Source organism: Pagrus pagrus (genome assembly GCF_965226575.1).
Source record: "Pagrus pagrus genome assembly, chromosome: 10".
In the NCBI taxonomy this organism is placed as follows: domain Eukaryota; kingdom Metazoa; phylum Chordata; class Actinopteri; order Spariformes; family Sparidae; genus Pagrus; species Pagrus pagrus.
In genome coordinates, this window is record NC_140194.1 from 7662144 (window position 1) to 7689450 (window position 27307).

Sequence of the window (27307 nt, forward strand, 5' to 3'; positions counted from 1 at the left end):
AACAAATTATGTAAATTGATAGTAATACAGTAAGACTGATATAATTGAAGATCTTTGAACTTCCGGTCATGCCACTGCATGAGCTGTTTGTAGTGCTAAAATAATTTATCATGGAATCACCTGGCCAGACGCACCAGTCAGGTGGTGAGTGTCACAGAAAACACATTTTAAGGGCCTTTACTTAGTCGGCATGTTGGTATGAAACCATCATCCGGTTCATCTTCACAGGTGCTTCATGAGGTTAATAAAACAATAGGCCAACATAATCCACTTTTTCCATCTTCAGGAGCACATTAAGGTTTTCAGTCAATCATCCATCATCTGAAACCGCTTATCCTTGTCAGGGTCAGGATCTTTTCAGGCTGGACATCGGATAAGTCGCCAGTATCGGGCTGACGTATAGGGAACAAACAACCATTCACACCTACGGACAATGTAGAGTAATCGATTAACCTAACGTTTTTGTGTTTTATGTCTTTGGATTGTGGGAGCAGACAGGGGGAGAACATGCAAACTCTGTACAGAAAGACCCTGGCCCATCCAGGTCTCGAACCCAGGTCCTTATTGCTGTGGGGCAACAGCGCTAACCACTGCACAAAGTCATCTCATGACACTTTCCAAATTGAGCAGGTCTAGACCTTACGCTTTGATTAATGTATTTACAGAGGTTTTCTGGACTTACTGCAGGTGAAACTAAACTAACTTCTGTATTATTTTAGTATTTAGTGGTTGATCTCAGTCATATTGATTTGCAGCCCTTCAAATGTACTTTGGCCAAGTACAGAGGTTTGACATGTCATGTCGAGGTCAGGTGGACCTAACCCAGGGTCAGCACAACTTTCTGTGACCAGTACATGTGTGCCAAATAATTACTTCACGTTTCTCTCTTGCTTGATTGAAAAACATAAATAATGACTTTTAAATTACCCTGCAATGCTATTATTTACTTTGTTGGGTACATTACCCTCGTTAGTTTGTGTCAGCACATGCATAGGTTTGTGTTTTTATACACTCATCGTATTTTCTTGGCACAGCCACCTTTTACGTAACAAAATAATGAATACTCCAAACCTCATCTCACCAGAGGTACTTTTGGTCTGCAGCTGCAATATTTTCATTGGCTACTGTTTACTCATCAGGTCTGATGGGGAATGGCCAACAGAAGGGGCGGGAATGCAATGGAAGTAAACATGCTCGCTGTATTATAAAAGTGGGTGCACATTTCATCCTTCCTTACAGCACCTAGTGAACTGTGCAGATCACTCGTTGTTGTGAAGCCATGGTGATGAAGTGTGCTTCTGTGTGCCTTGTGGCACTGGCCTTGCTTGGCAGCTTATGTGATGCTCAGTGGGACAAGCCCTCAAAACCTACATACCAGAAGCCAGCACCGAGAGAGCCTCCCAAGCAGTTGCCTCAAGAACCCCAACAGACAAAGCAGACATTTGAACAACCACTCACCTGGAAATACCCTGAACCTCCCCAGCCTGAGACCCCACCTGCAGTGGCCTTCGAGCTGAGATATCCTGTTCCTGCCGCCACCGTTGCTGTCTCGTGCAGAGAGAAGGAAGCTTACATTGAAGTCAAGAAGGACATGTTTGGGATTGGTCAGTTCATCAATCCTGCTGACCTGACCGTGGGGGGCTGTGGTGTTGTCGCAGAGGACACTGGTACTCAAGTGTTGATCTTTATAGCTGAGCTGCATCAGTGTGGCAGCACATTAGCGGTAAGCACAATGAAGATAGCATTCAATTAAAAAAATAATGAAGTCGTTGGTCCTGTTTGCTTTTACTAATATGTATATATATATATATACGTGTATATTGTTTTCTAGATGACAGAAAACTCCCTGATCTACACCTTCACTCTGAACTACAATCCTCAACCTCTGGGTGGAGCTCCTGTGGTGAGGACCAGCTCAGCTGCTGTCATTGTGGAATGCCACTACCAAAGGTATGTAGATCAGTAGGAGGTATGATAGACGAACAGATCAATGAATAACATCATTAAACTGACATGTAATCCATAGCCCTTAGCCCAAACTAATCCAGTAACCATGGATCACCAGATCTGCTTTGCTTGTTCATAGGGAGGATGCACATTAGTCTGAGTATGCATATGAGTATGAAACATATTTAATCTTTTAGGAAGCACAATGTGAGCAGCCTTCCTCTGGACCCCCTGTGGATCCCTTTCTCTACAGTTAAGGTGGCTGAGGAATTCTTATACTTCACTCTGAAACTCATGACTGGTGAGTTCACTTCCACTGTCTATTAGAAAAAAAAACCATACAACACAAACAAAGTTCAATACATACATAGAAATACAAATGAAAACCATCTCTTTTTTTATTACTGACATGCAGCATGATAATTACAGGCAACCTGAAGCCTACGTTATTTTTTAATTAGTTAATTAGTTAATTAGTTATTTTTTTTAATTCCCAGACTGTTACGCCTAGTCCTGCCCTTCCTTACTGTGATTAGCCGGTATTCATTGTTTTGCCAGAAAGTCGTCAGGAAGTCAGATGATGTAGCATAAAGTGCAACAATAATTTGTAAGTTGTGGTGGATCAATGGGTCAAACCCTAGGTCCCTTGTGGAGGTAAACTTGAACGTATTATATTTAGTCTTTCTGGTAGTTGACTCTTCATTTTAATTTTTTTGTGTGTTCAGTCAAACTGTGGTTAGGTTCAGGCAACAAACTGCTTGTTCAGTTTTAAGAAAAGATCATGGTTTGGGTCAAAATTGACCCATTTGTGTTTCCACCAATGACAGCACAGTAGTGCAGAGCAGGCCGTAACAGTCTTGGGGAAGAAATAATGCACCGCCAACATAGCTTAAGCATACAATAATCGGCCATGCCTGTACTGTATCTGAAATGAAGTGCCCCAGATATTTTGTTTACTTACAAACAACAACCTGACTGACAAAAATCCTGAAAGTTGAGGTCCTTATCCTCTTTTGTTCTACATATACTGACGACACAGTATTGTCCATAATGTTTGACCCGATAATCAGAGGATATTTAATGAGCAGCTGTTGAAGCCCAGCACTGCTAGGAGAAAAAAATAGCCTGATCATCAGCATACACAAGATGTTTACCAATCATACAACCAGCTTTGCAGCCTCTTAGTTGGTTGGATAAATCATGCACATTATTTTTTAATTTTAACTTTTATAGAACTGTGATTAATGTCATTATCTCATTGCAGATGACTGGCAGTATGAGAGGCCAAGCTACCAGTACTTCCTGGGAGACATCATTAATATTGAGGCTACCGTCAAGCAGTTCCATCACGTGAGCCTCCGTGTTTACGTGGAAAGATGTGTAGCTACTCTTTCTCCTGACTATTCCAGCAACCCCAACTATGCCTTCATTGATAACTATGGGTGAGTTAACTGAAGTTGTTCTGTTTTAGTGAGAATCACAAACACAAAACATTTTTGTCCATCTCTAATGTCATTTTGCATGTTCTTCTGCCGGCAGGTGTTTGGTTGATGCTAGGCTCACAGGCTCAGACTCTAGGTTCATGGCTCGCTCCGCAGATAACAAGCTTCAGTTCCAGTTGGAGGCCTTCAGGTTCCAGGGTGCTGAGAGTGGACTGGTGAGCATCTCCAACACTGATTTAATATTTTCTGTTGTACATCAAATGCAGCACAATCACATCTACTTATAAATCTATTATTCCAACAGCTCTACATTACCTGCCACTTGAAAGCAACATCTACTGCCTATTCCACTGATTCTCAACACAGAGCTTGTTCCTACATCAACGGGTGAGTCTGCATGTGACTGAAAATTGTGACCGGAGAATTGATTCTGCATCGCACCGCTTTGATATCTCTTTTGTCCTAGGTGGAAGGAGGCCAGTGGAGCTGATGGAGCTTGTGGCTCCTGTGACTCTGGTTCTGGTTCTGGTGGAGCAACCAGCCCTTCTAATCCTGGAAGGAAGAACCGTGATGTGTCCCAAGTTCAAGAAAGTATGTTAATAAAATCAGTTGTCTAAAGTATTTGGTATATAAACAAAACAGAGCAGTCAAGCTAATGCGACATATTTATTAGAGTAGATGTTAACGTCTCTGTGTATGCCTGCCACACAGCGTTGATGACTGTAACACATGACTTCTGTCTTTTTTTCCTTCAGATATTGAATGGGAAGGTGATGTCACCCTGGGTCCCATCCCCATCATGGAGAAGGTGGTCGGTTAATTAAATTGCCTGCCATGGCTATTACCATCAAAATTAACATTTGCTCCATTAGATGTTATCCAAATTGTGACCTCTGTGTTGTGATAAATGTTACATATGGACCACATCTGGCCAGCTCATGGACTGTAAATCCTTCCATTTGATGAAAATAAAAATGCAACTGTGTGAAAAGTGTGTGTAATTCACTGGGTAACACCATCACAGAGAACTTGTATCGATACCATTTGCACTTTTCTCACATACAGTAGTAACCCTAACATTATAGGGCAATACAAATACAAATTGTTCTGTCAAAGGCTAGTCAGGTGTTTCACGCAGTGAGTGGACACTTACCTCCACCGTGTGGCACAAATAGTGAACTGCAGCTCAGCAGTACACACTTCAGCACCACAGGCAGTGAACAGCTCCACACTGCGCCTGCTCGGGACAGAAAGAGACAGACACCTCCTTCAGACTGAGGTGATCCACTGGTGATTAGAGAGGAAGAAAACTCAAACCGTGCCAGTCTCAATATAAAATACACCGACATTTAAATGTATTTCTCTCAGAAAAAACAGCGTGTTGTGGAGAAACTACTTATGAAAATATGCCTTTTATTTGAAATACATGTCTGTTTAAATAGGCTACTAAGTTGTCTGCCAAACAAATTATGAACAGCCAGAATACCTTCCATTATAGCAGATAGTCCCAAGCTTTTGGGGCCACATGTGGAAATGTATTAGACTACATCTTATTTTTTATGATAATGTATTCGGCACAGCCATACACTTTACACCCAACTTCACTCTCTCGGGGTTCAAAACACTACTTCCTTGTTGCAAATGTTACTCTACCTCTGCTTCACTAATACTTTAAGTCTCATTACATGTCCACTTACCTAGGAGTCGGGTTCCCACCTGCCATTGTTTTCAGTGGGCCTGAAACTGGCAGGTAGGAACCATTGAAACACAACTTAAAGCTGCTGTTGGCATTGTTTTCTTATTAAACTGAGTGCAGCTCTGTATTCCAACAGTAATAACTTTTATAGAGTTTGGTCAGCAACCCATGTCTCTCCTTCTTCTGCTTATGCAGTATAAGAGAAAATAAATGTTCTGGTATCCCTGCCCACTTTATCCAATCAGGAGAGAAAACTCCATGACGAGGTGGTCCTGTCTGCTCCCACACACTGTAAAAAGTCATTACAGAAATTAGTGGAATCAACTTATCTTTTCTAACTAACTTAACACACATATACAAGTTAAATAAACTTAAAGTTTATAGTTTTTATTTTCAGACCACTTCTGAATTTTTAAACATAAGTTCTTTTAACTTGAGTTCAATCAACTCATAGAAATACGTTTCTAAAGAAACATGGTCAGCATATTGGCAGACTTCCCAGCATGCATTGTTTGAGAGGTAAAACTCTCCTGAGACCTTTCTTCTTTTATAGTTTGAAGAAAATATATGTCATGGAAACTTGCTGCTTGTCTTTAATACATTTTGAGAGAAGTCATGGTTCTTTTTTTCAGAATAACAAAGAAACTAACATGCTAACCATGATAGATGCTAGTATTGAATTCAGTCTTTACTTTGTCAAACCTTTGTGTTAAATCATTGTGAGTTGGTTGACATAATGTTTTTGTGCAAATGCAGGAAGAAAGTAGCACCAATAGGAGCAGCTGTTGCTGTCTCTTGTGTGAATGAAGAATTAACCTTTCAAAGTGCTTCTCAATTGTAAGGAAATCAAATTTAAATGTAATGATTTTCAGTGTTGCTGAACAATTCTTGATTCAACTTAATATCTTAAGTTCAGTGTATTTTCAAGTTCAGTTAACGTTAAATTGTGTTTCACAAAAAATAAAACTTAAAAGATTTTAAACAAACTATTCAACCTAAATTAAGTTAACTCAAATATTTACGGCAGCAATTTAACTTTTAAGTTGAAACAGCCCAAAATGATTTACAATGCAGAGAGCAGGATCCTCCTTTTCTGCTACTTTTCCAGCGCTCCTGTTGACGGTTTATATTACCAAACAGGCCAAGTGAAGAAAACTCAATCCCACAAGTAAACAATGCTGTGGAATTACTCCTACTGAAATATATAGATTATAATTGACCCCAACTTACTGTTGAACTTGATAAGCAACACAATGACTATAGTAAACTTGGTAAAAACAACCCAAACAACATGTAATGTGTACAGTAAAGCAAGGCAAGTTTATTTGTATAGCACAATTCAGACACAGGGCAACTCAAAGTGCTTAACAGGGGCATGAAATCACATTAAAGTTGCATTTAAAATACATTGAAAACAAGTAGGAACACATCAAGAAACAAAGCATTAAAACATGTTGAGAAATAGGACACTGAGGCTACCACACTGTACATGAGCCTATATTGAAAAATGTAACACACAACCTACATTGTAGGAGATTTTCTTCTTGTGTTTTGCTCAGTGGCACTTTATAGATTTTGAGAATGCACCAGTTCTTCCTTTAAATCTGTGTTTGTCTCTCTGCCTGCCTTTACTCTGTATATTGATCTGGTTTTGGTTCATTTCCTGTTGACACTGTGCTCCTCTGCTGTCAGCACTTTCTCCTCTCTGTTCCTTTTTCCTTTTCTGTTTAATTTGCAGCGCCTGCTTTAATAGATATCTTTGTGTTTATGGGCATCAGTATCGAGATGAACACTTTAAGACTTTAACATCACGTAAAACAGGGAAACAAACACGCATGTCTTTTTTGTTTCCAGGGGAACCCCTGGATCTCCCCCCACAAGGACCTCTCGGGGTCCCCGGACCCTCACTTTGGAAAGCACGCTTGCTCTGCCTGCATTTCCCACAATCAGCGTAAAATCACTGCAAACACTTGAGGAAGATTGTTTTTCTACGCCACTGTTTAGTGTTTGTGGAGGCTGCAGCCTTCAGCCCTGCTCTGCTCTGCTCATACGGTAACGGCACTGACGTTATACCGTCAGTGCTCCTCCACCCCCCCTCCTCTCTGTCTCTGCCTGTCTCCGCACTGCTGCTGCTGCTGCTGCTGGCCTGTATCCGCTGTGTGTCACAGGCAGCATCACAGCAGCAGACATTTGGCGAAGAAAAACACGGACTGCGGACGCACACTTTGCGCGCTTGTGCTCGGCGTGGACGTATCCGGCGGACGACGGGATTGTATTTGAGTCCGTTTCTCTGACGATCATTTCTCGCCTCGACATCCCCCCCCCCCCGTCCCCTCCTACCCTGCCTGTGTGGATGGTTGACTGCAGATTTGATGGTGCTGAGCAGGCTCGTCTGATTGAAGGCTTGCGGCCAGGGGGCATCTGTGGGGCCGCAGAGAGAGACAACCCTCTGCCCACGGGTGCGACCGTCCTCTGCCCTGTGATTGTGAATGGACTGCGCTTCCATCCGTGATTTGCTGCAGTCGCTCTGAGTCATTTGTGGAAGAAGATGGCGGACAGGGCTGAGATGTTTTCCCTTTCCACTTTCCATTCCCTCTCTCCCCCCGGCTGCAGGTAAGAGCCTTGCATGTAGAGCGACAGCGGAGGGACGATGGGGGGGCGATGCGCACGGTTGATGCGTGAAGGAAATGACCACCAAAGATGACCAAAAAACGCTCATCTGTTTGGGTTTTCACGACCGCAATAAAACGCACATTCCTTCCAGGGGTAGTAATGGATATTTTGATTAACCTGACAGGCCTGCTGGTGCCTCCGTGCGCGCCTGTGGGTGCTGCAGCGTGTTTTGTGAGCTGATACCTTCCTCACAGACAGCTGCGTTAAGCCAACCTTAAATATTCTTCTAAAGCTATGAAGGAGGATAAATGGTAAAATAGATGGCAGATGATTGATCTGTATTGCTGCCGCGACAGGCACCCGCCTTGCGCATTCTCTGCGTGAGGCCCACGCCCTGTTGAGTCCAACCCAGGCAAGGCAAGGCAAGGGCATGTTGCTGAACAATGATCCACGGAAGTCCCACTCATATTGATGTTCGCTCAAACGCCTCTAATGTGACCTCTGCGACACACACTATGACAAATCTGCATGCGTTTTCTTCTCGCTCCAACACTGTTGTGATTCTACAGTCTGTAACCAGAGACCAGTAACTTAGAGAATTAGTGATCCAGCGACAGCATCCTCTTCAAGGTTGTCTGTGTTTGGTTTAAAAGGCACGACGTGGGGGTTTCTTTAGTGTGGCTGGTGTTTGGATGTAAATTAGGCCTGGTAGGATTTGGATTACTGCAACGTTTTGGATGAAATATTGTGGAGGCTGCTGCAATATTCAGATCTGTTTATGCCTGGAGGCATATAGGAACATGTAGACATATGATAGATTTAATTGTTTTTCTCTTTTGCTGTGATTCCCAGTATGCATTAATCTCACGCCAGCTGCTGCTGCTGCTGCTGTGAGGCCTTCCTCTGCCTCCAAATACATGCAAACTTTCTCTTTAGACAACAAAAACAATCATTTGTAATAATCTTTCCAGCCACTGTAAGGCAGACGATCAAGACACTTGGGGCAAAATACTAAAAGTATGTATCTGATGTTGCTCTGAGCACCATAAATCAACACAGGAGGCACTCTGCACTAATGCATATAATGCAACATTTCATTGTCCCTGTCTCTGCCTCCACATGTCCAGTTTTCCTACAGAATGCAATCACATTAGCGAGCCAGGTCCCAGAGGATTTCACATCCACAACATGCCCTAATGTGGGATTTAGTTACATGCTGTAGCCTCATCTCACGGTCAGATCATATCCGATCAATGGTCCTGATTTTTTGCATGACTACCAATGACCTCAGTCCAGAGCACAGAGCCAGGGCTTTGGCCATTACATCAATATGTTAAATTTACAGCGTTGGCAAACTGCTGGAGCGAGATCATCTTTTCTTTGTGCAGCCCTTTGACTCGCTCGTATATTGAATCACCGACTACAAATCTACTTAAAGTCTTTTCAGTTTTCCTCCCAGCTCCCAAAAATAAAGCAATAACTGTGAAGAGCAGCTGCTTGCCTAATTGAATTGGGCGGAGGCTGATCAGTTTCACTCAACTGTTTTTAATTAGATTTGTGTGCATTCAAAAGTAAACATAGGGTTTATTTTGGGTGAGGTATGATCATTGATTTCAGACTGTAAGACACCAATGAATCACTTTGTTAAAATACTGGTGTTGCGGGTATATCTAGATGTGTTTTTATAAAGAAGTGCATCAGAGCACAACGATTTAGGATTAGTTGTCAGCTTTTTAAAGAAAAAAAGTAATAATTCTCTGATTCCAGCTTATGAAATATGAATAAATCTGGTTTCTTTACTTCTCTATGACAGTAAGCTGAACATCTTTGGGTTGCTGTGGACGAAACAAGACATTTGAGGACGTCGTGTTGGGCTTTGGGAAACAATGATCAACATTTTTCACCTTTTATAGACTAAACGAGTGTTGAGAACATAATCAACAAATCAGTCTACAATGGTAAATAATCATTAGCTGCAGCCCTAAAGTGCGTACATTTGTTCATTTCGTGTCCACGTGTCTGTGTGTCCCCGTGTTGCGTCTCATTCTCTGTGTTGTTGTGTGCGACTGATTCATGGATGAAACCACTGCCGGTGGTGTGATGGTGTGGTACAGTAATCTGCCTTACATAACCCCCACACTGTTTCCAATGGGCAACATAATCCGTAACAGAGCCTGGCTTTCTCTCCTGAGCACCAGAAATTTATGACGGACTATAATTTTTTCTCCTGCACTGAGGGAGCACTCTCTCCTCCACTTAAAAGATACAAGTCAGTCTGTGCAGATGAAATATGGTGCACTTTTCATTTACTGTACATTTCATTTCTGTTTTGCTCAGAGAATACCTGAGTACATTTCCCTCAATAAACTGAGAGACATGGGTCCATATAAAGATGGTGAAATGAATCAATATGATTTCACAGTGCTCCATTTTCTTTATTTTTCCATCAAGGCTTACAGAAATATTTATAGACATGAACATCATCCAGTTATGCCGTGTTTTTCAGGATTAATACCCCCGCTGTGGTTTGCTGGAGCTGAAAACGGAAACGCTGACATATGAAAACGTGGGACTAGAGTACCAACGACCCATACCTGAGACTTCATTGATTCAGTTTTGTGAAAGTATTGTTTGTGAAGTAGATTTGCTGAGGCATCAGTCTTATTGGAACCAGTGGGAGGTCATTGTTTTTGGTTGTTTGGCTGTGAGTAGGTTTGGATAGCAGTTTCCATTTTGGATATGGTTCCAATATTGTAAAATGTATTTTAACTCAAGAAATTATGTTCTGACTGTTTGTTTGTTGTGTTTAGCCGAATATCATGTACAGTATGTAATGTATCTGGCAAAATCTGAGCTTTGGTTCTTTCGATATCAGTCCTTATGTTTTATTCTTAAATAGGAGTGATATTTTTTCCTTAAAACAAGTTTAATCATAATATCCAACAGTAATCCCTGTTACAGAGTGTTCGGTCAATAACCCACATCTTCCCTTCACACTCTCAGGCAGTAACAGAGAAAATAAATGTTCTGGTATCCCTGCCTACTTTATCCAATCAGGACAGAGAACTTCAAAAAGAGGCGGTCCTGTCTGCTCATGAACGCGCAGAGAGCAGGATCCTCCTGTTTGCTGCTATGTCTCGCAATCACCGCTGTGCGTTCATGTGGTGAGCAGGGTGACAGAGGGAGGGGGATGCCACCTGCAAAACAGACAGGAAGTTATCTGAAACGACGACACTCTTCATTACAGCAGCTTTAAGATTTATTCTTGTAATTTCTTTCCCCTAAAATTGATGACAGCTAAACCTAGATTCGACTAGAGCTGTAATGATTTGTCAATTACATGTTTAATATATTAAAAAAGACTAAATCAGCAATTATTAAGGTAATCTGTTAAACTTTTGTGTCTTTTATAAGCAAAAATGGCTTGAATTCAGTGTTTCCTGCTTCTCAAATATTCATATTTCCTCTCTTTTATGTCAACAAATTGAGTTTTTTAACCCCCAGATGACGGCTCTGATAAACTGCTGATGGATCTGAAAGGTTTTGCATGTAATATTATAATTTAATTTCATATTCTGATTTGATTTAAAACCCCAACTGTATTCCATAGTACATCAATATTTTAAAACTAGACTACTACAAATTTTCCAGTAGGCATCCCTCTGATTTCCCCTTCTCGCTGCTCATCTCACATGTTTAGCAGTCGGTGTTCCACTTTTGCCTTCCCGACTCTTTGAAGGCTGTTTGAGGAGGCAGAGGGAGGAAGTGAGTGGTGGTGGAGGGTATGGTTACCATGGGGTAAGAGGCTTAAACCAAATACAGATTCATTTTAGCTTAAGCGTTTCCATCTCTGCCTCCCCCCCCTGCTGTGTTTCTATCTCTCTCTTTTTGTATTTCGGTGTTTCATCTCTATCACACGTCAATCTTTGCAGCCACTGCTGCTTTGTTTTAACAATTGAATGAGTCATATTTACACAGTCCATCACTAGATGTGTTTTCCGTCAGTATGACACCAGCGAAAGGTTTCCCATCCATCAGCGGCATTCACTTGAGATCTGATGCCTCCATTAATCCAAATCCAGCCAAATCAACATGAAATCATCTGCTCTGAGCAAACCGATGCATCATCGCCGCCTTCGGTTCAAAAAATGGCGTGATCTTCGAGTTTGGATCCGACACAGACAACAGAGAGTGGCTCATTAGGGTTAAATGTATGACTCATATGTGTGTGTGTGCTGCTGGAGTGTGTGGGTGTGTGTATATGTGTGTCTACATTACTGGAGACTGACGGTGGGTGAAAAGCCTGAGAAATTGATCTTGTTAATGAGTCAGTAGCGACCACATCAGATGTCCTTGGCTTTTAGAGATGATGATGTCACCGTGAAGCAGGTGCTGCTGGTTAAAAGGCAGCTTCATTACAGCAGCGACCCCACCTGCCCATCCCCCTCCCTCTCTATCTGTATCTATTTTAATATTGTTAATAGAGAGTGTGTCATTTCCTCTCAGGTTCTTATTTGTGTCTCATTTCATTATACATATATATATATATATAGTCACTGGGATTATAGATAAATAACAATAGCTGTACAATATCTGAATTAGGGGTGCAAGGAACAATTATATTCATTATGGTCCTTTATAAATAAAGCATCAGAAAACAGTGGGAAAGCCTTCAAATGTCTTGATTTGTCTGACCAAAATGTCTGATCAATTATGAAAATTTTAAAATGTGTAGGTGATCTTCCATACAGCAAAAAAAACCCAAACACTAATTGTTCCAAAGAAAAAGGCAGCTCAAATCAAGGAGACAGCGGTGTGATCATATATCTCTGCATGCATGAGCACGCAGTCAGTGTATATTCACTGTTAGACAAGCAGAGATGACAGTGTGCTGGTTTGACAATTTCTGGTGTGGACATGACAGTATCAGAGATGACAGAGAATAACTGTTGGAACAAATGTGGGCTGGAGAGATTGTTCAAGCCTGAGAAGGGCAGGGAGAGAATGAAAAGTGAGACTTTAACACAGACGGAGATGGTAGAGCAACCGTAGCAGTGACAGTGAATCTGGGTGTGCCATTGCAGCAACATCAAGGAATGGTAATTTTGTGCTGACCTGTTATCTTGTGGTAGAATATGTAGAGACCGATGTGATGCATGGTTATAGGGAGTGGTATAGTGATGATCCCTCTCCGGCTTTAAAGCCTTAGCTCCAAATCCTAATTATAAAGAATGATCTCAAGCAGAGGTGGACTGAATGCGAGGGACACCACAGCGCGGTGTCGTATAAGCAGCGAGTGGCACACAACATGGTGTGACAGGGGCTGCACGCTCGCTTGGATGCTGTCTAAACACAAACCAGGAACATGGACGTGCAATGTCAACACTGCGGTGGTGGCTGAATCTCACTGTGTGATATAGATGCTGAAGTTAAAGTAATGCAGAGCATTTAGGAAATGGAACATATAGGCGAAAAGGAGGAGAGTAGGGGTTTGTGGATCGTAAAGATGAGATGAAGAAGTGTGTGTGCATGAATATGTGTGTTTTTGTGCCGCTGGAGTTAGTCGGTGCTTTCAGCCTTCAAGAAGAGACCTTTTGGCAGGGCATTATTCTGTGTGTGCAGCTTTTCACTGACACACATTTCTTAGGTTTTGCAGTTTGGGGGAAATGGGGCCACACTGTGTTGTGACGTGCATTGCAGACTCCAACACTAAGCAGATGTGCACACAAACAAAATGGAGTCTGGAAACACAGCAGAATACGGAGCAATAGAGGAGACCAGAAAGGGGATGAGAAAAAAAGGAAATGAAAAACAGATATCAGACGATAATAAAGGGCTAGGTCATCAGAATTACCTTCAGTGGCATGCAGCCATGCAGCCATGGCAGGCAGTCTGCCACTGGCCCAATACAATGGAAGATAATTAGATTTTTTTTGTGTGTGTGCAGCTCACAGCATTGAAAAATTCTTTTTAAAAAATGGGCAACAACATCTTTTTTTCCAGAGACAGTTTCTGCATTACTTTGAATGAACCACACACTTAACTAGGAGGTTAGAAATACTTTACACTGTTCTCTCTGCCATCGGCAGTGTGCTCCGTGGGTTATCTAGAGTAACAGACTTTATCTCTGAAAAGAGATGTTGCTGTTGAAGTTTTTAGTTGTAAACTGTTGCGAGTGCTTTAAAGACTTTTGGGGTTTTCGTCAGAGGATGAACCAGGGCAAATGAAATCAAACCTATCCGCATGGCTAGATGCTGCTCAAAGAAAGCAAGAAAATTGTGTCTTTCTAATTAAGGTGAACTGACCCTTTAAATGTGCCGCTGCATGGGTAAATAAATCATTACCACATCCATTTTAGGACATTAGAGTAATTAGCTTAAATATCAGACCATCACAGACAACGTTTGAAGCCTGTATTCTGCATTTTAACCATTAGTGGCAGATTTAACAGGAAATCACTTGCATCACTTCTTGTCAGCATGAAAAAATGCTTTTTGATTTCGTCCCTATTTCCTGTATTCGTCTGTTTGTCACCCTCCGAGCCCTCATCCAGAAACAAAACATGCAACTTGGTTCCACTTGTGTGGTGGCGTCAGCTGCCTTGGATACAGCAGCACGGATGTGGTGTTTTTCCATTGTGAATCACACACCCACACACCCCTACACTTACAAACACAGCTTCCCTGAAGACTCGGATGGGTGAGGAGCTCATTAGTGACCTTATTTCTCGAGGTTTGGGGGAGACACTGTTTTACGTATTTTGACAGTTAGGAATGTAGTTTTAGTGGCTCTTCTGTCTATGCGTGCATTCATGTAGATGATGCTCTAGCACAAACCTACAGATGACTCTCAGATTTACACCATTTTCATGTTGTTTTGAATACGAAAGGATAAAATATTGTCTGGCACCAGTCGTCCCGTAGCAGTGGCACCAGTGCAATAACTTTTGGCCACTACTGTGCGATATATAATCCATTTCACTAAGATGGAAACAGACTGTCAAGCCCATCTCATAAATAGCAGAATTTATTCTGATTTAATCACATTTTACCAACTGGTTAAGGCTGCTTAGTGTGCCAGCACAGCACTTGGCCATTCACAAGATTGAATCATTTCACATACAAAAAAAAAAAATTATATCATGTGGAGCAAAAACAAGTGCTCAAAATCCCAGAACACGTATATGTGCATATCTGTTGGACTCTCCAGATGTTTGAACAGAGTTTATAGTGCATGTATGTGGCTCAGGACTCTGACCCTCAGTCTAGGACATGGGCTGTTATCATAACGAGTGCTCATGTAGAAAGAGACAACGTTAACACACGTTTATTTTCACCTTTATTGTGCTTGAGAATGATGCCAATTTGAAGATGTAGAAGCCATAAACAACAATATTATGTATTGTAATTTACAGTGACAAATATGTTGATTGAATTTGAAACCATATTGTCGAAACTGATTGTTTAGAATAAGCCCTGAACAGATGCTTGAGATGAACCAAAACCTTAATCATTACCATCTGATCAGGTTTATGGTCAGCTCAAGTCACACTGTTGACACCTAGACAGCTGTGGCAAAGCCGAGGCGGTTGTTGGTGCGGTCGTAGACGGAGTAGTACTCCCTGAGGAAGACGTCTCCAAAGATCCACAGGGGCTGGCCATCCTGAGAGGGCAGGTAGGTGGGGGTGATGGCCACTGAGCAGAATGCGTATCCATTCTGGTAGTGCTGCAGGTGGAGGCAGGAGATCGGAAACGTCAGTCATCGCAAACAAATAATAAAATGCTGTGTACATAAAGGGACACACGCAAAAATACATGCGTTTGTGCATGCACGTGGTAACTTGCCTGCTGGATGTAAGCAGAAGGAGACAGAGGGAAGGCAGTGCCGCTGATAACAAAGCTGAAAGTTGGCAAGTTGTTGACCTGGCTGCAGTCCACCATGTACTGGAGATCAAGACAGAAAAGAGATGATGTTTGAGAGCAGCAGACACGTTGCGCATTGTTTCATTGCATTCCTGCTTCTCCACGTATGACTTACAGTCTTGTGACCGTGCTCATGATGACTTTTAAATGGTGCAGCCTACAGACAGACTGTAACCCAAATTCCTACTGCGTCAGCTCTCTGTGTGTGTGATAGTGTCTGCCTGCTTGTCTTACCATTCCATACTGGCTCTGTTGGGCTCCAATGGCCTGCATGATGTTACCCAGAATCTGGCTTGGAGCTGTCAGCATGGAGGTTCCAGTGTCTACAATGGCCTGGCAGCCCCGAGAGCACAGGCCGGTGTCCCGACCACTGATCTGGAATCTGTAAGCCACCACACATGCAGAAAGTTTTCATATATGGGCGCAAGTAATCAGTAATCCTGACAGTAATACTCAATAGTAATCAGAAGATCATTTGATGCTTCATGTTGATGAAATGTTGAAAAGCACAGACCCTTGAACGCCAATCTGCCAGTAGGTCTCAGCGGTGACAGGAGTCCAGTAGATCTGGCCCTCGTACAGGCTGCTGTCCACGTCTCCGAAGGACAGCACGCTGCCCTGCTGTCCTCCCCTGAACCAGACAACAAACAGAAACTTGTGAAGAAAAAGTGTAGGGCTGCAACTACTGATTTCCAGTACTATTAATATGTAAGTCATTTCCTTGATTAATGTCCCAGATGACAAACTCAGATATCTTGTTTTGTCCTCAAACCAAAGATATTCAGTTTACTGACATAGAGGAGTAAAGAAATCCTGGAAGCTGGAATAAGAGAATTTTGAATTTTATTTTATTTTCTTTAAGCAAAACTTTTGCACACCTGTGGATCGACAGTGTGTAGGAGAAATCAGAACAAAACACTCTGACACACTGTCCACTTCACTTTTATCTTTTCTTCAGATTTTCCTTTTTTTTTTAAAGTTACACAATCGGATTATTGGATCATCAAAATAGTGGCCGATTGTTGCAGTTTTAGTTAAGTGCTAGTAGTGTTGTGATCTGTGATACCGTATGTTTTACAGCGCTTGTGTCAGTTTTACCTGGAAAGGTAGAAAGCGAAGATGTCGGCATCCAGCAGGTTCCGAGAAATCATGTTGTCCACGACGGGAGTCTCTCCTCCAGATGAGATGCTTGGGTAGGCCAGGCCGAGGATGCCGTCAAACTTGGCCACCACAAAGTTCTGACCGGGCTCGTTTGTGCTCAGACCGATCTCCTGGTTAGTGATCTGAATGCCTCCAACCTGTGGGTCCGAAACCAACCAGTATGATGAGTAGTGCAAATCATCTGAATCTCATGGTCTCCTCACTTATTCAACACTTAATACACAAAACAAAACAAAGCTTTTGTCAGGGATGTTTTTACCGTGAGACACATAAACTTCTACTTTCTGATAGTGCTCTGTCTCAGTACCTATGACTCAGTCCAGCCTTTAATACAAGTCTTTTATTTAACTGATGCACTTGGTCCGTTTGATGGGTTCGACTCACATTGACAGTGTCATATCCAAAGGTACCATAGAGGCTTCCAGCTCCGTAGGGCAGGTAGAAGGACTGTCCCTTGGCACTGTAGGTGGAGGACTGCTGGGGGTTGAACTTCTTGTGTGTGTCTGGAAAATGGCAAGGATCGAGATTATCTCTGGAGCCACTTCCACAAACATGTCCTCATGCCTTGCAGAGCCTTTTGACATACTGATAATTCACCTGATTAGAGAAATCATGAGCTGGATTTTAACTAGCACAGTCGCTGATCCTTCCCAAAGACAGAAAGTGCTTAGTGGCGTGTCTGTAATTACACTAGAACTTTAAATCCCATGAATGTACAATATGTAATCTCTTGGAAACAAGATGGCAAACTGCTAACTCTGCATGCTTAGCCTATATCAGCTCTAAGTCCTCTGGAAAAGTTCTTCACATGCAAATATGCTCTAAAAAAAAACCGACAGATGAGGGATTTTGTAGTGAATAGCCTGTTGGTTTTGTACTCACTGCAGGCCTGAGTGTTGCAGTAGACGGAGTCCACCCACAGGTTGGAAGAGCCGGTGTCAAACAGCACCTCGAAGGACTGGGGGGGTGTTCCAATGCTGATGGCTCCGTAGTAGGTGGTCTGGGGATCATTTGGAGGAAAGGAATAATAGAAAATACGAACCCATCAGTCAGTTTTCAATCTAGATGCTGCGTAGAGTATGTGAAAGTGGTTTCTTACATCAGCGTAGTTGTTGATGTACATGTTGGCAGAGGTCAGCTCATTGGTCTGGTACTTGAGAGCAGGATCCTGGTAGGGCAGCTCGATACCTTTCTCTCTCAGGGCCTCACGCATCGACTTGTGCTTCGTCAGAGGGATCCTGCGGAAGAAGGAAACAAAAACACAAATAATTTTGACTTTCCGTGGCTTTGAAAGTGTATCTTAAATTCGAAAATACAATGTTTCTCTCTTACTTGACGATTCCCTCCGCGAACACCGCACAGACCAAAAGAGCAACGAGACACTTCATGATCCCTCCTGTACACACAGCACTCCTGGATGGACACAACTCAGCTCGGATCTGAACGGGCTTTATATACACGCGTTTACGCCTGTATCAGCCAGACCGTTATCAGAAATTCAGTCATATCACCTCAGACAGGGTGACCCTCAGAGCCTTTTTCTTTGAAGCTACATGCTTAATATGCACATCTATCATTAATTCAATAAACACCACCTGTGATAGCCACACTCTGTAAACACAGCCCAAAACCCATGAAATACATTATGAAATTATATAATTATAGGTTATTCAGTTGGCCGTTTGTGATGGAAACATCGAGTGAGGACACTGAATCTTTGTGTATAAATTTGAATCTTTAAGTACTTAATCAATGTGCCGTTATCATAAAAATACCATAGATAAATATTGCTTGTTCTACATGAAAAACAACAAGATATGGAGGAATCTGTTACCATTTTTAAATTAAAGATCTCTCAAGAAGTGTGATAATTGTGTCTATTTTTTTTGCCCGTCTTTTACGAAATTGATGCTGAGCACTGAGCTCTGTTTTCTCCAAAATTGGCTCCTTGCTTCATGCAGCTTTAGTACAATTTTATCTGATTAGATATACACATATACAGGAAGGTCAAGTTTAATAGCTTGTGTCTGTAATCTTCCGCAAATGGAAAAGGGAATGTGTTTTATCTACGCTTCAGTATCAGGAGCACCTTAATCGCACGAAGTTATCAAAACCTTTCGTGCTATACAGCTTGAAACACTGTTTAAATATGATAACGTTGATGTTTTTTGTACAGTTACATAATTTTGGTAGCCTAGGGAGATGCAGTTAAAATTAAAAATGAGTTTATCTTTATTTAGGGCCGCACAGTTGTTCAAAATATCATTGAATTCGCAATAGACTCTTTTCACGGCAGACATCTTGACTTATCAGAGCAGGATGTGCCCAGGTGTGACCAATGGCGTTAACGATGGCTCCACAGTACGACATGCACAGTCCCAGAGCCCTGGAGCTAGCCCACCTAAACAGAATGCAGCCATCATTAATTAAAATTTAGCAGTTTCGCTTTGCTTTTCCTGCTTTGACAAGCCAACATGTCTGCTATATGGCCAAGTGCAAAATCCTATTTGCAGAAGCTGCAATTTTTTGACAAAGGTAGAGTGTGTGACAGAACAGCTTCATATTAAAGTACTGCAGTGCTGCAGAGAAGTCATGTCTGAGATATGTTGTTCTCCAGATTTAAGAAAACATGTTTGACACACGTCACATCATCATGTTTGTAATAGTTTTTCAGTGAAAATGAAAATTGTGATGCAAAAATGATCATTATTATTTATTATGAATTACATCGCGGTTATATATATAAAAATAATTACAATGTGATATTTTTTTTAACCATGTTGTGCAGCCCTACAGGCATATGCCCATTTTCTATTTTGTGCTTTGACTGCACTAAAGTAACAGACCGAAGCCTGACTGTAACAGGCAACTTTCACTTCATAAAACTTTGATTGAATTCTCAATAACTTTTTTTTACCCTTTACTATCTTTGCCATGATTAGCTTTCTATTTTCCAGCTTTCTATCAGTAGCTCCTTGTTGTATACTAACTGATTACAGTGACTTTTTCATGACCCCTTTTGTTTTATTTCTAGATGTATCAGCGTGTCCTCATTTGCTCCATGGGACCAATGACATTGTGTGTATACAGGACCCTTTATGACTGTGTGATGTAAGCTCGCATCCATATATAATATGTGGGGTGTCCTTTTCTTAGTGGGAAAACTGCAATGCAGCATTTCCTTCGACACATTGCAAGCCAACTGCTGTCGGACTGAGAGCCTGCTGAAACTAATGGGGCAAAGACGAGATAGAGTCTGATGAAGAAAACTTGCGACGCTACGGCTCATTACTGAGACGTTTACACTTCCCTGCTGTAATAGAAGTTCAGAAACTCTGGGAACTGCCAATAATTCATCTCCAACTCTGTTTACAGCATCCACAGCGCATACATATATATCATATTGACTTTATTTGAAATGTTGGCATTTCGTCTCAGCTCTTTATCTCTCGCTGCTGTTTTTCCGCACCACCAGTGAAATGTGTAAAGTCTTGTTAGTGTGGATTGTCAGAAGGGAAGAGACAACAGGGGACGTGGGTGTTTGTGTGTGCGCCTGTGTCCAGCATATAAGAGATTCACAGCAGATAGAGCGTGACAGGCCACGAGTTAGAGCAGGTTTCCCCGAGAACAGTGCTCAGTGTGTGGGCATAAATCAATGAGAAAGTCCCCTCTTGACTGTCACTGATAAAACTATGCTAACATATGGAAGAAATGAGTGTTCTGCCTCACAACATGCACTGATTATACCGTCTCTCGTGTGTTGGCAGGCCAGCCCACGACATCAGCCTGGAGGAGTTTGACGATGAAGACCTCTCTGAAATCACAGACGACTGCGGGATCGGACTCAACTATGACTCGGATCCATATGAGAAGGTGAGGCCCTCCTACTTCATGATGTTTCTTTTATTGGAACTGGACCTTTCCTTGCATCCTCTGGGCGTACTTACAGTGTGAATTACGACATGTCTGCATGCATGTTAATCTGTGTGGCACAAATTGCTTCACAGTTGTGTGCTGTTGCTGACCAGTAAGTTGTGTTTTCTTCGACATCGGGATATGAACATGCGCGATAAGAAGATTTAAAAGACTCCCTGAAATGCAGAGAATAAGAATAATCCTTCTATTTACACTCACCAAACATTCACACTCACGCATTTGCAACACAAACACTCGGCGTAGGGAACACATCACTCCAGTCCTGGCCGACCCCTCAGATCAGAGAATGAAATGCTCTTAACAGTAACGGTCGAGGCTTAAAACAATGGGGGATCGTGCTTTTTCGGTTTCAGCCCCAACGCCATGCAACACACTCAGATGAGCTGAGTCAGTGCCTCTCTCTATGTTTTGTACTTCATGTTTCATCGCCCCTAAATTCCCTGATTGTATTGCATTTTTTTTTGTTTTATTTCTCTTTGATTCGCTAGCTTTGCGCCTATATTGTATTGTGTGAGGCACCTTTCAACTGCACTATAGGAATAAAGTTTATTATTGTTTATCCCATCAAATGGAGCCCTGGATACATGGGCCATGCATTCACACCACTTTGCCAGTCAGATTAGGCCCCAACTAGCTGTCAGCTACCCCCAGATTTGGCGTCAGTTAGGTGGAGAGTGCAAGGTTAGCGAACAGGAAGGCTGAGGAAGGAGAGAAGAGCTAACGCAGGCACTTAAATATTTATTTATAGCACAATGCAGATTTTCAACATATCATGCAGGCCCACTGTATGCTTTGTAAACTTTTTGGAATTATGTTTATTAGTCAGTTTTTCTGCCAAATTTTGTAATGATTCAATAGACAAACCGCTAATCTGTCTGTCGTTAATTGTCCTTAATGACAGCCTGCAGTTAATACAAGCATTAAAACGGCAAACGTAGTCTTAAGTGAGAAATACGTAACTTTAAACAAGCTCGCGTGAGAACGAGCTGAAAAGTGTGAGGTATTTAAGGTGACAGAAAGACAGAGACTGATCTCGTCGTATGATCTTACATAAGCATCTCTATAGCTCTGGATTTTTCATCTACAGCATTGCAGTCATTAAAGTAATGACCGTAAGCCTCGGACGTCCATATTATAATACCAGGGACAAAATGAGAAGCAGGCATGGCTTTGGCGAGCAGAGTGAAGCATCCGCCATGAACTCTGACCATCGCCATCGTCACACATACTGGATCAGAGCTGAACTCCTCGGCGTGTAATAAAAATTCTAAGTAGCACTTCCACTAAGCATCCTATTCATATGACTGTGTTGTCAAGTATATGCAAATAATTGAGTCATTAGCTGTATCATCCCACATGTCCGAGCAGCTTAGGCCTTAATTACACAATTTCTAAGAACCATTATCCCTCTCTCTCTTCCTGGGTTCCTCTCTTTCTCCATCCTGTGGGATGTAAATGTTTTATGCTGGTGGCTTGGAGCCATGGCTGCAGCAGAGGGTGGGTGACCCAGTGCAGTTTGCTGCTATGCAGAGACAACCTCCTTCCCTCCCTCCCTCCCTCCCTCCCTCCCCTCCCATGTGTCTTCCCTTCCCTCCCCGCTATGCAGAGTGTTGCTCAGAGACAGAGCTCAGATTCTCTCCTCCCAGTCCCCTTCCTTTCTTAAAGCTCCCTTCACTTTCTCCCTCTCGCTCTCTCTCCTCGCCGTTGAGGTGGCTGGAAACGGGGATTTAGCTCAGGGATGGTTGGTTCTGAGGGTTAAGCTCTCGGCATAAATCTGTGCTAGATATTTTGCTTCCTCCACTTTAATCCACCAACAAAACACATTATGGATAGCTCGCAAAGCCCTCCCGTAAACAAAGCTGTTTTTGCGTAGCGCGTTGAGGAGACCTCGGAAACAGAGAGTGGACATCGTACAGTAGTAAACCATGCATCGGTGGCCTCTTTCTCCTCTCTCCATCCCGCATACACACACATCAGACACACATCAGCAGAGGCCCTGACTGCTCACTTTCACAAACAAGAAAGCGCAGGGCAGGGATAGTGTCGGTCCCCGTTACATGACATCATTGCCCAGAGGAAGTCATCTTGCTGACATGGGATAGATAGGACACACACCCAGATGCCCTCTGAGTGTGTGTCTGCACATTTAAATAACACTGACAGAAAGGCGAGACAGAGAATTTCATGCACAGTGTTGTTTCTCATGCTATTTGGTTTTCCCTGCATCAGTAGGGTGGGGTGTAAGTGGGGGTGGGGGGGCTGTCAGCTCATCATCATCGTCATCAGCAGTCCCTCCCTCGTGCGCCGCGCCCTGCTGTTGACGAGAGAGGCTTTTGGTTTTTCTGTCAGAATGATTCGGTCATATTGGGCAGCATGTCTTTGATGTTTAGGAAGAAGAGCCAATCTAAACAGTGAGATTATCCTCCGGCCCCAATCCCCGGCTCTGATTAATTCTAATTCGTTATGGGGTTCAGGTCCTAATCTGCGTAACCCTTTAGATCAGCACTTAGCCTCGGTGACAGGAGCACACAGAGTACATGTGATCGAAAACAAATAGACACACGTGATGCCTGAAAATAGCCTCATCCAGAGCTGAAGGCAGGCAATTAAAGATCACTTACATGGGGTTGTTACCACTGTCTGATTTGCTATCTCTGTGGAAATGGTAATTGCTGGTCAGATGCTCGGGCTGTCCTCTCCTGTACTATTTGTGAATGTCACGGGGGGTTAGGTTCGACAATGTGTTTTCAACCGTGTGATTTGGTTTTTTTTCCATGACCTTTAATGTTTTTTTTTTCCTACCATATCAACATAACAAGCAGAGAGACCACAACAGAGGGAGCCCCTCCCTTTGTCTCTCTGAATCTTTCTTCTGAGTCTCACACACACACACACACGCCCTGCTGCTTTCGCCCCTGATTTTTCACTTCCTGTCTTTCCACCATCCATCTCTGCCTCTCCAGAGCCCTGATTGAACACCATGAACGCATGCATAATTCAGCAGGTGGCAACGCAATGGTGTCTGAGCCTCAGCTGTGGTGCTACCCAGAGTTTTAAATGGTGAAATTTAGAGATACACTGATAGATGGAGATGGAGGCCATTGCTCACCAGGTGGTCTCCATGAATGGTGGGCTAATCGACATCTGTCAAACATTCCAGCATAAAATTCACCCAGATTACGAGCTATATTTGGTAAATGGGCTTTACGTGGGCGCACATGCACACACACACAGTTTGTACAGTTTGTACTATCATTGTACCAAGACAGCAAATGTAATTTGCAATGATAGCGACTATGAAGGCGTAGCTTTATTCATTGATCAGGATGTCATGTATGTTAAATCACTTCCCTTTTCCACGATTTTACTGGCGCTGCCTGACTGATCTAAGATTTATGGCTTTGCAGGTGTATATGAATGCATAATTTAACATTTAGCCAGGAATTTACACTAAGAAAAAGTGCTGTAATTGGGAAACACTGCATTTGCGGTCAGTCAACAGTATATTCCAGCATCTGCAGGGATGTTTAGCTTCTTTACCAGACCCTTCCTGTCTCCTGCAACCCGCTACCTGTTAAATCTTAAAAGACCACTTAATTCCCAGCCTCCACTTCTCTTCGTTGAGATTTATGAGTCCCTGGCGTCCTCTTCATACAGAAGCCATGCAGACAGTGTTCACTTGAGCGCCATGTCCTGATGAGTTTCTCTCATCGGTCCAGCGTTTGTTTCCTCTGTCATCTGATCAGCTCAGTTATCAAAATAGGCCTGCAGTTCAACCCGAAGCCTCTTCTGTCTGTGCTGTAGTGGAGCAGCCATCTCACTATCTTCTGATGTGCAGCAGCAGAGTCAGTAGTAGCCTGTGGTCGGCCAATTAGAGATCAAGAAGCTGCTCTGCCTTTATCTTTTGTTTTTGTACAGTGATATAACTCTTCCAAATATAAATATTAGCTGTTTAAAGAACATATAAATAATAAAATATGTGTGTTTATGACAGTAGACCAGTACACTTTATGTGAGTCTGGGTATGTCTGTGTGCAAAACAAGGAATCCCATTTTAACTAATTTAATTTCCATTGACTGCAGCTGTGCTCTCCACTGAAAAACTCACCCCCAAGCCTCCCCTGCATACAAGAGAGCGTGCATGCCTGCATAAGTCCGCTGGGTGACAGTCACAGGGTCTGAATGGGATGTCCTTGGGAACCCGAGACCACGGGGATCGATTCTCGCCGACACACAGCTCTTATTTATAGTTGTCTCTCCCTCTCTTTCTTTAAGCCTGCCTGACTGTCTGTCAGGTGGCCTCGCTAAAAGGATGTCTCCTGACAGTGCAGATTATTCTCCCAGGCAGATGTGGCATTTTCACTACCCCACTGATGGATCTCGGGATTTTTACACTGTCACGGAGTTATAGGTCACATAGCCCCAGTGATGGATTATAATGGGTCAGTGTGAGGAAACAGCATTACGAATCTTGACAGTGAAAACCAGCAGACAAACAGAAAAAACAAATATGTTAATCAGAAATAACTATGCATATTCATGCATACTCTCTTGGTAATTGGTGTTGATTTCTGATGCTGTGGCACAAACTGGATGCACCAGGCGTCAGCAGATTCGCGTGCGCTGGATGGAGCGAGAGGGTGAGGTTTGATTCCCCCGATTAGAAAGACTGCAGCTGAGAGGCAGAGAAACTGCTGCGCTGTTCAAACTACAAACCAGATAAATCCATGCTTGTGTTTGCATTGTCAAATTCAAAGCAGGGGAGGAGATGATCAGAACAAAACAAAGTGTTTGTGCTAGTGACTGTGCACTCTGTCCGTTAAAAAATAATGATGCAGCAGCTGTAATGGATGCACGAGCAACGCTAAATACTTTTACGGTCATCGGGGAGAGATTGATGTTGATTTCTAAGGTAGCTATCAGCTGTCTGATCAATTTCGCCCTCTCACAGATGGTGCATCGTCTTCAGTGTTAAGCAGACAGTGCAAGGTGTGTGTTAATAAGCTTCTTCATGGACTTCGCTCCATCAATATACTTGTATCTGGCAAGCATTAAGGCTACACGGCAACACAAAAACAAACTCATGGAGGTGTGGTCTGTTAAACCTAAAAATCATTTAGTGCACCGCTTTCCGGTAAACTAGCTGAAACCTGAGAGACGTCTGATTGATCCACTCTCATTTCTTTGCCCCTCCGACGTTCATCTCCGTCTCTCACACACACTCACCATCTCTCCCTCCTTCTCGAACAGTCAACGCTCTAGACTGCTCCATTATTCTGCTCTCTGCAGGGTGACTTTGTGTTTCGTGACTTAATTGTTCCCACCTTTTCACCTTTTATATTTTTACACGCCGCTGATGATGCTGAAGGCTGCACTTAGCTACTCAAACACACATGAATGTATTCATGGGTGCACACACACACACACACATACACACACAAACAGATGACCTGCGGCTTGCTGAAAGAACATATCAGCAAAAATGCTCTCTGGCTGTTTATGTGAACAGAGTGTCCCACCACAGTGCTTTGATGTGTGCCTCTGTGTTTTACAAATGCCCTTTATTGTTATCAAAGAACACTGTGTTGCCTGTTGTCCATCTGCGCTCTCCTCCTTCTATTCATCCCTCAGACAGGCCTGTTCTTGGCAGAGCTTTTACATGGAAAAAGGAAGTAGCATACGACAGCTTTTTTCCTTTATGTCTACTCGCTACATAGCATCCCGCAGTGCTCCGATTAGTGTGGCCATCATCTGAAATATACTGAAGGTGTGAAAACATAGCATCCTATCCCCGTTACAAGCCTCTCTATCCCTCTCGCCACAGGACTCCCTCATTCTGGAGAAGAATGACATGCACCACCCAGTCTGCTCCTTCCAGGATGACTTCCAAGAGTTTGAGATGATCGATGACGAAGATGATGATGACGAGGAGGAAGACGAAGACGATGAGGAGGTTGACCCAGATGCACCACCGTCCCCCTCCGCCTCCCCTCCTCCCTCCCCGACTCTTGGCACCCTAAAGAGCAGACCCACCACACTGAACCTCACCACTGCTGTGTCACAGGTAGGAAGCCTGACGGTCCTGAACACACAGATTATGTTTAGTTCTGAGTCTTTGTAATAAAACAGTGTACCTTTGTTGAATATTTCCCTCTCTATCTTCTTATTAGGATTCTCTGAATAACAACAGCAGTCTGTCCCCAAAGAAAGGAAGCTGGCAGGACTCGTTACGCAACCCAGCCTCACAGGGTAATGATTAATTATCTGTAATACATTTGGGCAGGGACTATTGATATGTTTTCATTGCATTCATGTGTTGGTCTACCACACATACACCTCACAAAAGATGCCAGATTATACTGATGCAAGAGATTTTGGGTGAGAATCACTGCTGAAATGAATTTGCATGTTGCAGTAATTAATGCTGGGGCGACAGCATTTGTTTTTTTCATCCATATGTTACATGTAGTGTTGTACCCAACACTGAATTAGCTCTGGGCATCCTGATCGCCTCTCTTCTGTATCCAAGCCATTTCATATTGAATATCCTCTTTAACTGAGTCTTATCCAGTATTTAGATGCTGAAAGAA

General features: G+C 42.8%; 3 protein-coding genes across 4 annotated transcripts in view; 2 read left to right on the forward strand and 1 right to left on the reverse strand.

The window, feature by feature from the left end:
- The first annotated feature begins 1268 nt into the window (after positions 1-1268).
- Positions 1269-4313, forward strand: LOC311263739 (zona pellucida sperm-binding protein 3-like). Its single transcript, XM_084364014.1, has 8 exons — positions 1269-1723; positions 1832-1950; positions 2145-2248; positions 3212-3389; positions 3487-3604; positions 3694-3776; positions 3856-3980; positions 4145-4313. Exons 1-8 carry the CDS (start codon positions 1280-1282, stop codon positions 4207-4209), a joined length of 1236 nt encoding a protein of 411 aa, XP_084220140.1. The 5' UTR covers positions 1269-1279; the 3' UTR covers positions 4210-4313.
- A 2696-nt stretch (positions 4314-7009) lies between these two features.
- Positions 7010-27307, forward strand: part of mapk8ip2 (mitogen-activated protein kinase 8 interacting protein 2) — a 30539-nt gene continuing 10241 nt past the window's right edge. For both annotated transcript variants that reach the window (XM_084363425.1, XM_084363426.1), the window contains exons 1-4: positions 7010-7698; positions 20549-20654; positions 26542-26781; positions 26888-26966. In XM_084363425.1, coding sequence (XP_084219551.1) covers positions 7634-7698; positions 20549-20654; positions 26542-26781; positions 26888-26966 — 490 coding nt within the window. In that variant the 5' untranslated portion in view covers positions 7010-7633. The remainder of the gene's footprint in view (positions 7699-20548; positions 20655-26541; positions 26782-26887; positions 26967-27307) is intronic.
- Positions 15085-18186, reverse strand: LOC311263867 (gastricsin-like). Its single transcript, XM_084364214.1, has 9 exons — positions 18114-18186; positions 17881-18019; positions 17664-17781; positions 17166-17284; positions 16719-16918; positions 16135-16251; positions 15855-16002; positions 15543-15641; positions 15085-15423 (listed from the first exon to the last, which is right to left on the reverse strand). The coding sequence occupies exons 1-9, from the start codon at positions 18167-18169 to the stop codon at positions 15259-15261; spliced, it is 1161 nt and encodes a 386-aa protein (XP_084220340.1). The 5' UTR covers positions 18170-18186; the 3' UTR covers positions 15085-15258.

What these genes read in the sequence shown, in the direction of transcription:
- LOC311263867 (XM_084364214.1), bottom strand. Translation starts at nt 18,169, where the DNA reads ATGAAGTGTCTCGTTGCTCTTTTGGTCTGTGCGGTGTTCGCGGAGGGA. An exon ending in ACATCAACAACTACGCTGAT is followed by an intron (nt 17,782 to 17,880) that starts GTAAGAAACCAC and finishes AATGATCCCCAG; the next exon opens with ACCACCTACTACGGAGCCAT. An exon ending in CTGCAACACTCAGGCCTGCA is followed by an intron (nt 17,285 to 17,663) that starts GTGAGTACAAAA and finishes GCCATTTTCCAG; the next exon opens with ACACACACAAGAAGTTCAAC.
- LOC311263739 (XM_084364014.1), top strand. Translation starts at nt 1,280, where the DNA reads ATGGTGATGAAGTGTGCTTCTGTGTGCCTTGTGGCACTGGCCTTGCTT. An exon ending in CACTCTGAAACTCATGACTG is followed by an intron (nt 2,249 to 3,211) that starts GTGAGTTCACTT and finishes ATCTCATTGCAG; the next exon opens with ATGACTGGCAGTATGAGAGG. An exon ending in AGGGTGCTGAGAGTGGACTG is followed by an intron (nt 3,605 to 3,693) that starts GTGAGCATCTCC and finishes TTATTCCAACAG; the next exon opens with CTCTACATTACCTGCCACTT.